Below are 12,953 nucleotides of genomic sequence, written 5' to 3'. Positions count from 1 at the left end.
TTTCCCTTACCTCTCATATTTTGGATTTTAAAAAAGATTAAGCGAATCCTTTAAACTGATCCTAGGGGCAATTCAGGTTTTTTATGTTAAATACACAGTACTATTTGTACAAAATAAAAAATGTACAAAGTAAAGAGAAAAAGAAAGAAGTGGTTTCCATCTCTTGATGTTCCCTACTAGTTAATGATTTATTGCACTACTGAAGTGAATATGGGACAATTTCCCTGTTTTCTCCACCCAGAACTGCATGTGACATTTCAGCCTGGTCCACTCTGAAAATTCCTAATTTTCAAATCAAGTTCCATGAATAGCCACAAGAATAATCCAGAAAAAAAGACCAAGAACTTGACTTGGAGGTGAAGGGTGCCCTAGGCACATCCACACTGCCATTTCCCTTGGTTCAGGAGGGGAGTTTCAAAGCAAATCTCCTCACTGTCCTCACTGACCACACTCATCCTTACTGCCAAGCACCCGAGGGCTTGAAACCTGCAGCCAAATTAGGCTTAGCCCAGCCCTTAAGCTAACCCAAAAGCCATACAATGGAGGCACAGTACTGCCTGCAGGCAGACAGTCCTGGGGACCAGCTACAGTGAGGCCAAATAAACCTCCAAACACTGTCCCCACTTTGCTGCTACTGCTGCGCAGACACCTAACAGGGACACTGCCTAGAAATACTCCAGAAGGAAGTGCTCAGGGCACAGGAAGGCTCCCAGCCAAGGAGTGATACTCAGATACCAAGAAAAGGGTATAAAGTTTCCACAAATGAGTTCAGAAGCCATCCAATTTCTGTCCTAAGCACTGAAGTATGAAGCGCTTCAACAGCCTCTCATAAGATCAGTGGGAGCTGGGAAACCTAAGCCAGTGTTAACACAGGGTTTGGTTTATTTAAGACAGAGATGATAGGACACAGTAGCCTGGAAATTAGACTTGGGCTTGCAAGATCCCTTTCAAAGCAGGAAATTACAGAGTGGGGAGAAAAAGTCAAACCCACAAGCACAAGCTATTGAATTGCACTGTATTTCTGCTCTTTGCCCAGGGAAAGACAGAGAGAGAGAGAGAGAGAGAGAGAGAGGGGTGAGCATACACAGTGATAACAAACCCTTACAGCAGATAAAAGCCCACCATGAATTGGAATCAGGCAATAATTGACAATTCCCTGTATTTTGCAGTGCTTCTTTGTTTGGACCATTCATAAACAGCCCCAGTAATCTCACTGGAGAAAAGTCACTATCTCAGTGTGCTCTTTCTGTTCATTTGAAACTGAGGACATCTAGCATTGCTGCTATTGATTGAGGTGGCACCACTCCTTGGCTGGCAAGTTCAGTTTATCAGATTCCTCATAAGGAATATCACAGAGAATAAGGAATACCATGGAGAAAGGTTAAGAGTGGTCATCTCTAGGGAGCATGAGAACATGTAAGACTTGAGCCACAGCTGGCTTTACCAGAGGTGCATGCAGAAGCTTACTAACATTTACAGCAGAAGAGAGGGGAATGATGGATACAGATTCATCTATTCCTGATTAGATTTTACTCTTTTGGGCTTTACACAGTCATTTCTATATTCAATACTTTTCATCTAAAGGCAGCAGCTACAGCAAAGCTCTGAAGTGTAAAATATCTTCCTATCTGGGGCAAAATGCTAGATTTCGTTAGTTTTGTTTTTCCTGTCATTTTATTTTTAGTTGTTCTATTTCTTCTGCCCAATCATTGTCTGATTGATATGGGTAAATGAACGAGTAATAACTGGGGGGATTATATTCACAATGGAAAGACTGTGATGAGAAACTGTATAGAGGAATTTGTTTTAACCAGAAACATCAATCATCAGAACAAATCGGAGCAAGAGCATATAGTCTCCCATGACAGGACATAAGCCCTGTTAGTTGGGCTTGCCATCTTTTGCCAGGGCCCCTTAGCTGGAAAGCAGATTGCTTCAGTTTCCCTTCTAAAAACACATAACACTTCAAAGATTCTTGAGGACTAACAGCATTTGCCACAGTTCAGAAAAGGGCATCTGGTAATACATGTTTAAGACTGAATTAAACCTCTTGTAGCCACACTCCAAAAGGGAAAAGGAGAAGCTGAAGCAGCATCAGGAGGCAGATTGGCCTGTGCTGTCAAGTCACTCCGAGGCAAGACAGACCTAATCAGCCATCCCCTGCCAGTGTGCATGAACAGGCACCCACTGTGCTGGAAAAAGTGCTCTGCTCCCACTGCACACAGCTCGGCAGCCTCCACCGCCCGCACGAGCAGATGAAGGCAACAGCAAAACGCCCCTGGACACTGCCTTGGCCACGGCACCTCTGCACAAGCAAGCCCATCTGCACCCCAGGACAAAAAGCAGCCAAGAAGAGAGAGCAGCGTTGTCCGAGAGGCACCCACCGGCTGGAGGGAGCTCGTACTCTACTTCCAGCACCACCCTCTCGCCCACGTTCTTCAGCAGGCTGATGATCTCGTCATGCCGCAGCTTGGTCAGGTTAATGCCATTCACCGACTTGATGTAGTCCCCCACGTTCAGCTGGTCACTCCTGCAAAGAAATAAAATAAAGAGCAGTGGTGGCACAAAGTCTCCAGCTGGCTGGTAACTGTAGGACTTTCTGAACAAGCCAACAATGCTGGACTGATCTCTGCTGTCTGATTGCATGTGTCTGCTATCAGAGGGAAGTACTAAAATTGAAGCCATCTATCTTTCCCAGTGGCAAGTGTTCAGATCTGTACATATAGCAACAATTGCAGTGTACGTATTCACAAGCTCTTTGCTGTTGCTCAGTTCCTATTCATGTAGAGCAATCAGTCAAAGAAAAGCACACCAAGAGCTGTCTGAAAAAATCCAGCAGGGAAAGAGAAAACATCTTTCCTTGTGCCTGTTTTCTGCAAAATTGTTCAATTACTCTTTCCTTTTTCCTGCTTCTTGGAGCCTTTCTTTGCCCATTCCTTTTCTGAGCCAATAATGTTACTTATACACTCAGTATTCAGAACAGATACAATATTAAACCACTTAGCTTGATCAAGATGTATTGTACCATGCAGCTCTCCTGACAAGGCTGCCTAATTTCACAGAACCACAAATATCCCTACAAAAAATTTCAGAGCATAATTGTACAGAGCATAGGAAATAACTCAAAATAGAACATGTTCTACTTCCTGAAGCAACAACTTTGCATTCTGGGGCACTTGAAAAAAGGGTCTTGGGTGCCAACTACTTTAATTATAACTCTATTCATTCAGTAGCTGGAACATGCAACTATTCCTCTCCATTCCTGCTGTGCTCTCTGCACCCCATTTCCATTTCTCACCTTGCAGCCAGTCCCCCCGGCCTCAGATTGGAGACTCTTGGCTTTCCATCTTTGTCTGTGCCACCTGAAATGGTTAAACCGAGGGTGCTTCCTTCTTTCTTAATCAGCTCCACAATTGTGACCCCTCTGAACTCCTCTGAAAGATTGGGAATAAAGACAAACAACTTAGTGGAAGGCACATTCCCTCAATCCCAAGGACACCTTTTCCTACAGGTAGTGGGAAAGTAGATTTTAACAACTAGCATGGAGAAGAAGCCTCTGTTTATTTGAACTTAAGTTGTAAAACAGAAGTGTGTCCTGGTAGACTCACAGCAATGTTTGCAGGCAGGTCTGGCAGGCAGAACCAAGGAAGACAAGGCAGAGGGCTCTCATATGGGTTTATGAGAGAATAAAAACCTTGTGTTTCAAGATGCTAGATGCAGTAGAAAAATTCAAAACCAGGGTGATTGGGAGCTCAGCAATTCCTGAGGGAGACCACCTCAGGAATTATGTTTGATATAGAGTGGGGAGGGCATTAAGAGAACTGTCAGGTGCTAACAGTTACACAGGAGGAGAATGCTCCTGCAGCCAGGAGATGTGGACCTGCAGTAGCTGCCTGGATGGACCAAACAGGGTGGATATGAAAATACTGTGACTAAAAAAACTATCATGAGACATCAATATATTTGGGAGATACAGAACACAATGTGGAGAGGGGTGAGGTCCTGCCATCATCAGAGGGTGGAGGAGGAGGCATGACCTTCACTCATTCACAGCAGTTTGCTCACCTATCTGCACCTAGTCCAAGTCAAAGCCCCTCCTACCACCTCATCTGCAGCTGGAATTGAAGACATGAGTCACTTTGACACCATGACCTGTTCCACATGCGCTGCCTGCCACCAGACACAGGTCCAGGTCCAGGGGATGCCCACCCCACACCTGCTGCACCAGTACTGCTTCTGTGGGTGCTGCAAGCAGTACACATTTTACCTTTTCTAGTCCAAGGCAACACTCTTGTCAGTCTAGCACCTACATATAAGCCCAACCCAGTATCAGTTTTGATCTCATCACAGATCATGTCTGGGTTTTGCAAAAATAGGTTTCCTACATTATTCCAGCTTTTGGATTTGGCATGGAAAGGGCAGTAACTGAGCAGGTGAATCAGTCCTGGCCTAAGGAACAAGAGCTCCAAAGACTTGGCAAAAGGCAGCTCTGCAATACTGCATACAACAAACCTCACACTCTGCTCAAAGGGGTACTAGCCCTGGGGCAAATAGGGCAACATCCACGCCTTGTCAGAGCCTCCTCTCCGAAGCTTTTACACAGTTTGTCTATAGCATTATCCATCCACCTCCACTATCTCAGTGCACTGAAATCTTCCATGATTTTACAGGAGGAAACCAGTCACCCTCACACAGGGTGCCTTTCTCCAAGGCTGTGAGGAGAAGGTGGTGATGGGCACTGGCAGCACACAACAAACAGCAGCCCCACAGATGTGGACAAAAGCCCCATGTTGCAAATGGCCCAGGTGCCTGTTTACATGGCAAGCCTTACCAGGCTTAAATGAGATGCTCTGCTTGGAGAGGGAACATTTGAAACCTCTTGCACACTGACTTCCAGAGCAAGGCAGGGCCCTTAAATAGCATATTGACACAGAAGATCCATACTGGTGCAGGGCCTCCTCCACCCATCCAAAACACAGGATCTGTTGGCACTGTGGTGCCTCATTACCAGCACTTTGCTCCTGTTCAAAGCCACCAGGACACCAGAAATTGCAGCCCACTTAGAGTCCTGCCATGCACTACCTGTTTTGTAAAGCACTTCCAAGAATAATCTGTGCACTTGATTAATGTGAGTAGGGAACCTCTTTGCAATCCAACTCCGGTCTGGCAGGCGTTTAGGCACTGCTGGGCACCCATTTACTGTGGCACTGGCAGCTCCTTGTAAAAATGTCAGGTCCATAATACTTCTGCTCTTTAAACTCAGTTTTGATCCCTTGCCAACTGCAGTAAGTTAATTTTCAATTCACCAACCCAGGAGCCCAGGGGCTGCCAGAAACTTGGGGGGGCTTGCCACCATGCTGGAAAGAACAACATCCGGCACCATCCTGCAAATTTCCTCTCAACTACAGACATGACTGATCAACACAGATGGTGCCACAAGGGGAGATTGTTAGCTTTTCAACGGGGTTTAATTTTGATCCTTGATAAGTGTTTAAAATGAGAACTCCCAGAGTGCAATTATCCATTGTTATGGTTCAAGGAGTAATTACTGCTGCAAAAAAGGCAGATCCCTGAGATCAACTAATCAAGGTCAGCCATAAGGAATTTTGACCCATGCTTCTATAAATCTACTGCCACTGTCACAGACCCACACAGTGTAAAAGTGAGCTGGAGGAGGATCTGGTCCTTCAAGACATAGTGTTTGAGCACCATATATGAGCAGATTTGGATTTCTTCTACTGGCAAATATGATTGGATTTTGCATCCCAGGGCAGGAAGAGCACACCTGAATTTTTCCTTCTTCACTGAGATGCCTTGAGCTGGGGTTGTTGGATGCACTGGCTCTTGTGAGCCTCTCCCCATCAGGGCTGCACTACAGTGGTGTGATACAGTGATGTGATGCAGAATGTCCTCTGGAATAAGTACTGAATGATGAAGCAATAGCAGAAGGGCCCCGCTTCCTCCCCATTACCTAGAACACATTAAACCAACCCTGTGACTGGGTCATTAGCAGCCAGAAGTCAAAACCAAGTCCCTGGCTTTCCTAGGAAGGAGATGAGTTGTCCAAGGCAGCCCAGTGCCAGCAGAGGCAAATGAATTACCACTTCTCCACTTCCTCTTCAGCCCCCAGCGTGTTTCTGCATGGGAAAGTTTATCTCACACAAAAATTTGCTGTGACTGACTAAATATCAAAACAAACTTAGTCAGATGTGGGAAATTCGAAGCTTGCCAGACACTGCCAGTCTCCCTCCCTGCTTGATGAGCTCAGCTGTGGCAGCATTTCTTCCCTCTCTCCTTTGCTGCTGTTTTCTTCTTTGTGAGTGTCAGTCCAGTGCAGGAATAAGTCCTTTCCCAGCTCCCTGTAATTACTGTCAACAGGCCCACACAAGACAGGGATTGTACCAGTAACACACCACTCACTGAGACCAGTTACCACCATCCATTTCTGTCTTCCAGCAAAAGCTTTGCTGATAGATGCACCAAAATCAGTAGTTTGAGGGGTTTTACCCATTTTAGGGGTATCTAGGTAAACTGCAATGGATCCCCCAATATTTTGGAGCAAGAGCTGATCCCCTCCTTTACCTGGGATGCTTTGCCTCCTGGAGACCAGGGCTGTGTCCATCCCACCAGAGTCCTTGCTCCCCTTTGAGTAAGGGCCATCATCTGTGAGCAGAGCAAACACAGAAGCTGAAATTAGTACCAAAAACCAAAAGCAACTGAACCAGAGCTCTTTAAGAAGTTGTACTGGTGACATCAAAATTGGAATCACATCTGTATCACAGACTGCAGGCAAGAAAAAACATTATGAGCCCCAGCTTTGCACTGCACCATGTGGACTCTCACCTTGTAGAGAGGGAAACAGGAAGGCAGTAACATTATCTGATTTATTCTTCTTGGAGCTAAGCTGATAAGAGAGAACAAAATTCCCTTACTCCTGTAATTATGTGGAACAGCTGAGGATAGAGAAAGCTGGGGCATTCACATCACAAGTTTCAAGCCTGTCATTATGCTTGTGAAAAAACTTAGGGTATTTGGAAATGCAGTCATACATCAGGATACTAACAGGGCACTAAATCACTATACTTGAGTGAAATTGCCTATTCCTTTAGATCCCATTATTTCAGAGTCACCTTTTCTAGCTGCTGTTCCAGCCTCTGTACAATATAAAGAGCACCCTCTTTTAAATAATTAAAAGGAAAAAAAAGAGTGAAGAGAGAATAGCATTATACATTGTAAATACACTGTCCAGCATAAGCTAAAATTTAAAGCATCTAAATATCTTTGTACTGTCCTACTGGAAGACTGCTACAGAGTTATCACAGAGTTTATCTGCAGGGAAGGCAGCATGCTTTTATAGATCTCATTTCTATCCATCTAAAATGTCTATTTCTATGGCATGTCATAAAAAGCTGGCACTTTTCCAATCAATAATTTCCAGTAACCATGTAGTACCAAATAACTCCCATTCTCAGTGACCACATTCTTGAATTTTTCAGTAGCTGTGAAGGTTCAGAAGTTTTACATGATGGTATAAATATAGGTTAGTGAAAACCTTATCCCTTTATTCCTGTCCACAGCCCTTAAATAAGTTACATTTAAGGTACAAAGAAGTTCTTGTCCCACTCCATGCAAAGTGAACAAAAATTTTAATTCAGCCTCATTCAAGACAAGGGTCTGTACAGAGTGGACTCAATCCCAATGTTCAGTTTGCTGGCAGCCTGCTTTCTCCATAGGCAAAGTAAAAATGGTGCAAATCTTAGTCTCTCTCACCAGGAGGTTTTTCCTAATATTCTGGTTTACCTTCTCTCTGTCACCTCATCCCTGGCAGAACTGCAGAGTCAGGTAACAGGGATGGTTTGGGTGTATAAAGGAAGGTGGCAATTCCCAGGGGAGCACAGGACAATGCCAATCCAACTGCTCCCTGCCCACATTCCCAACAGCTACCCCTTATTTCTTTCCCAAATGCAGCAGCACACTGGAAGAGGAATCATAAAGCTCAGGAAACCCAGCACAAGGTTCATTTTTCAACACTGGAGGTAATTGTGCAAAAGGCACCTGCAACATATCCTGGGCCACCCAGGGCTGGAACTTTTTGCTGGCCCTGGAGCATCAGTGTGCCTTTGGTGCCACAGGCCACTGCAGATGGCAAGGACCACCCCAGCATGCAGCTGCCCTCCACATGAGAGCACTGCTGCCAGCTCTGCCCCCAGGTAACGCGCTCAAGGCAGCGAGGTTCTGCTGTGGATGGGATCCCTGCATTCCTGGGAAACCACGCAAGATGGTTCAAAGCCAGCTCCATAATCTGCTGGCAAACTGAAGCAGAGAACCATCTGTTTCCCATAAACACACCGCCCCACCAGACAGGCACCAGCACCCTTCTGCGCTTCATTTCCCCCATCAGTGTTGATAGGAAACACCAACTCGCTATCGGGTTGCCCTCCCTAGCCCAACAGCTTTTGGCAAACATGCCTTGGCTTCCCTTTGAGCAAGAAACCAGGTTGCCTGTGCACTAACAACAGCTTCCAGCAGCAGCCAAGTGGCCAAGAGCAGTGACCCGAGCTACAGGTCCTGCCGGCAATTAGCAACGCCGCCCTGTCCCACTGCTCCTGACAGCCATGTCAGCCAGCAAATACTCAGCACCACAGCTGCCCTTGTCCTACTGCTCCTCCCTTCCAAACTCAGTTGATTATGTGAAAAATGTTTGGGTTTTTCTCCTCATTATCTGGCTAAAACATTTGAACAGGAAAGGAGGCTGCCCCACGTGGCCTGCTGAAATGGGAACTGGCATTTGTGCCATGTGCACGGCTCTTTGTTCACTTGCAGCCGATTTCCTGCTCTGCCACTCAAGCTGGTAATAATGGAGTCACTTTTTATGAACTTTTTTGTTTGTGCAAGGGGTTACATTGGGGTTTTTTTATAAAGGAACTCATTTTTGTGCTCTCAGTAATTTCTTCTGCCTAGCACAGCACTAGTTTGGGGGTGAGGTTGCTAACCAGCCTGGTTGCTCAGTCAGCCAAAATTGCAGCATCAATCCAAGCACTGGAAATCCATAAACCTCTCTTCTCCTAAAAATTGGGAAAGTAGCTCTCTTTTTAAATCCCATGCAGGTTCTTTTTGCAAGCAATCCATGCTGGAGCTATTAGAGTTGTATTTATCAAGCTTTTTCTCTCACACCAAGAGAGCCAGAAATCTTCTGAAAAAAGATGTGTAATTGATGGTTTTCAAGCAGTGATAGTAATGCTAGCTCTAGACCCTTCAGAAAAGCTCACCAAGTGTGTAAGAACCTCAATAAAACTGAGATTGCAGCACTTTCCATATACTGATCCCTCTATTGACGGAAATCTGTGGCAACATACAAAGTTCCTGTAAGTCTTTGACAATAGTTTTTACTATTTACATGCCTTACTATTTACATAACACCAGAGAGATAAGAACTTCTGAGTCCTTACATCTTCCCACACAGCTTTGAACTCTCCTCTCATGCAGAAGCAGCACAGAACAGTGATACATGTCAGTGTAACATGTAGAGTGACAATAAATAAGAGAATCCCCATCTCGTTCCTTCAAAAACAAACTGGACAGATGAAGGAACAGGAAAAATCTCCATGCTTTACCTGGGGGGTAAGAATAGAGGACAGTCAGGGCAGACTCCACTGCCCCTGCAAGCACAGGCACCAGGATCTCCTGACATCAGTTAGCTGCCAAGACAAACTGTTAAAATGGGGGGAAGAAAGGCTCCCTTGGAAAGAGCACTGATTTAGGAGTTCATTATCCCTGCCTGTGGGGGGAAAAATTAAAGTTTGGGGTTTCTGTTCATTTAGAAGAGCTATTAGTCTCTGTTATTAGCAGAGATCACTTCTTAATGAAAATGAGCATTGGCTAAATCAGATTCTGTGACAATTAGGCTGATGTCTGCAAGTTGTTCAGATTCCTGGATCACTTTAAGACAGTTCCTGCAGAGAAAGTGCATTAATCTTATGGGAAGACCAAGAGGTAAAAACTCCCATTTGTTTAATGGAAAAAAGACAGTTGGAGACAGTTATTTTGCTACAGGGAATTGCATTCCTTGTTTAGAGAAATGAATACCAAACCAGCATTAAGAACCAAAAGCTGTTCACACTAAGGCAAGCCAGTATTTTTTTACTAGAATAAAAGCATGGGGCTGGAAGCAGAAATACAAATGACTAAAAATAATTGCAATTTGATCCATTTTGAGGAGAGTTAATTCTGTAAGTCAAGGGAGGCATTTATCTGTAGTCAGGCAAAGAGCAGCAGAGGGTACAGGAGCATGGGTCAGGCAAGTAGTGATGATTCAAACGGCAGCTCTGGGAGCAAACCTTCAATGCCTGGGATTTTAAAGATCTCTGAGTGCCTGAAGATGCAGACATGTACTTCAAAACCAGACTATAATAATCTAGCTGCATCTTTAGGCATCCCATCACCTTTAAAAAGTTGATATATTATCAGAAGGAGGGGAGGGGGAAAGTGATAAATCTATGCCACCCATTCTGAATCTGAAATTGGTTTTTAGCTCCCACAAGACACAGCCCTCACCACAGCCTGGCCAGGGGCTGGACCGTCATCAGAGGATGACAGTAACACAATCCTTCCCACTCTCCCCAGGCTGGCACTCCACATGGCAGCACAGCCAGAGGCGTCTCATGCTCCAGTGATGGATTTGGGCTGGATTGCAAGGCTGTACCCAACTGTCCCTCCAGCACAACTCCCCGAAGGCAGTTTGGGTTATTTCAGCACCACCACAGCAGGCTGGGGGACAGCAGTGCTGCTGTCAGCTCTGCACACTGGTGGCCTCCCATCTTCAAAGCACTTAGCCTTTAACAAGGGAGACAGACAGATCCAGAGAGCCCAGGACAGGAAAACAAAAGCCCACTGAATACTGTTACAGACTGCATGCTTTCCTGAAAGTACTTAATTACAAAGTTCACTGCAGAGCAAGAGCTCCTTCACATGTGTGTTTCAGACAAGGAGCATGAAGGATCCCACCTTCCCCAAGCCTTCCTCAGCAGGTGGCTTGAACTTTCTTCTGCCTATCTAAATCCACAGCTCCTCAGGCCCTTGGAAAATCTGTACATGAGTTCACTATAACCAGTACAGCTGCTCAAGTCTTTTCTCATCTCTACAAATACAGTGCTTTGGCTCTGTATCATTAAACTCAAAGAAAATAAGTAAATAGAACCCCAAGAAACAGATTAAACATATCTATCACTGATCTCTAGACTGCTTTTCCTGGAATACTGGAAAAGTTGAGCTAAAGCATAATCCTGCCCTACATAAAACTAATCCAAGCATATAGCAAAAAATACACTAAAACCTTAGACAAGATAGTCCACGCTCCTGTGCTTAAAACAAGAAAACAGAAAGTCAGTTTTGCCTTTTGCTTTAGGATTCTGCATCACAATTTCATTTTCATCACACTCATTTTAACTTGCTGCATTAAAAAAAAAAAAAAAAACACAAAAACCCCAAAAAAACAAAAACAAAAAAAACCACAAACACACCCAACCCCAAAAGGGCCCAGTGTTTTCTCACTTTTTATTCTTCAGAAGGTAGGGTGGGCTTGAAGAATGCGAGTGAAAAACCCAGTATCCACCACAGCTCTACCCCTTCCCTTAGCCCAGGGCAACTTCCAGGTGCCCTGGCACTGACTCTCCCACAGCACTAATCCCAAGTCAAGCAGTGTTTTGAAATGCTTTTCCCTTCCTTTGCTCCAGGAAGATTAAAAAAAAATTCCCCTTAACCAGTGAGCTCAGGCTAGAACAGACCAAGTTATTTAGGGAGCAGCTCCTCCCTAATTTCATAAATACATGTATCAACAAATCTGGTAAAAATTGCAGAGGTTGCCTCTTATTTATTCCTTTACTGGCAACAAATCCCCTCCCAGCTCATACTCAGGAGGCACTCACAGACAAATGAGAAGTTGGGGAAGTTTCCTCTTAACTTCTCTCATCAGAAATTTCTGAGTGAACATCCCAGGAAAACAGCCATGCTGTACAAGAACCACCCTTGCTGGAAATAAGACTCTTGCCCCAAAAACAACAACTGGGCTTTATCCCATTTTCCCAGATAATTCTGGGGGAAAGAATTGTTATCAACCTGCTGCCAGTCCCTGAGCCAGCCCTACTGCAACGATGCTGTGTTCCCAGCCCTGGCCTGGGAACGTGCTCCATCAGCTGCAGCTTCTTGTGGCACCAGAGGCTGCTGTGGCAGCTCTTCCATCCACTTCTGTAGTTGCTGCTCCTGGCTCCTGAGCCAGGAACAACTTGTCCAAACTTCAAAGGTATTCCAAAACGAAGTTGTACTTCTTAATTTCTTCTCCTCAATAGACACAGCATGAAATTCATCTCCCCACACCCTCTACATCTCTCCTTCTTTTCTTCTGTATTCATTCACCTACCAACCCTTCTCAGGCATGTAGAATTTCATAACACCTGCTGTTGTATTCACAGAAATCAGTTCTAGGAAAATACAATAGCCTATTGTTCAACAGAAACTCCGTGCTTTGTTCTTCTGGTTTTTTTTTTTAATAAGAAACCAAAATTACTTTTATAGGAACAATTTGTTTCAAGCAATCATTTTCAAATGAAATGCTATAGATAATTATTTGCACAGCAGTGGCCTTTATGGGACCAAGATATGAGCCAGAACATGTCTCTGTTACCAAGCAGGTTGGCTTCCAAGGGATACAAGAGCATATTTCTTACCCCCTGCAAGACTGTAGCAGTGATGGAAGATTCCTGCTTCTCATGAAGATGTGAGAAGAGTTTCTGCATTTAGTAAACCAGTTTTGTGTGCACAAAACCCATTTAAGTTGGCTCTGCAGAAAAGCCAGGCTTTGGTAAGGTTTAACTCACATCAACTTTCACAGGATATTAAACACCTCTCAAGGTCTGATCCAAGTCCCATCTGATAAGAATGAATGTGGACTCAGCTTG

General features: G+C 44.7%; 1 protein-coding gene across 3 annotated transcripts in view; it reads right to left on the bottom strand.

Moving 5' to 3' along the window:
- The window catches only part of GRIP2 (glutamate receptor interacting protein 2), a 256,934-nt gene that overhangs the window by 53,830 nt on the left and 190,151 nt on the right, over positions 1-12,953 (bottom strand). For all 3 annotated transcript variants that reach the window (XM_053953995.1, XM_053953997.1, XM_053953996.1), the window contains exons 2-4: positions 6,583-6,663; positions 3,299-3,434; positions 2,385-2,530 (exon numbers count right to left, since the gene is read on the bottom strand). In XM_053953995.1, coding sequence (XP_053809970.1) covers positions 2,385-2,530; positions 3,299-3,434; positions 6,583-6,663 — 363 coding nt within the window. The remainder of the gene's footprint in view (positions 1-2,384; positions 2,531-3,298; positions 3,435-6,582; positions 6,664-12,953) is intronic.

Source organism: Vidua chalybeata, chromosome 12 (genome assembly GCF_026979565.1).
Source record: "Vidua chalybeata isolate OUT-0048 chromosome 12, bVidCha1 merged haplotype, whole genome shotgun sequence".
Taxonomy (NCBI): Eukaryota; Metazoa; Chordata; class Aves; order Passeriformes; family Viduidae; genus Vidua; species Vidua chalybeata.
This window is presented reverse-complemented; position numbering and strand designations above follow the sequence as displayed.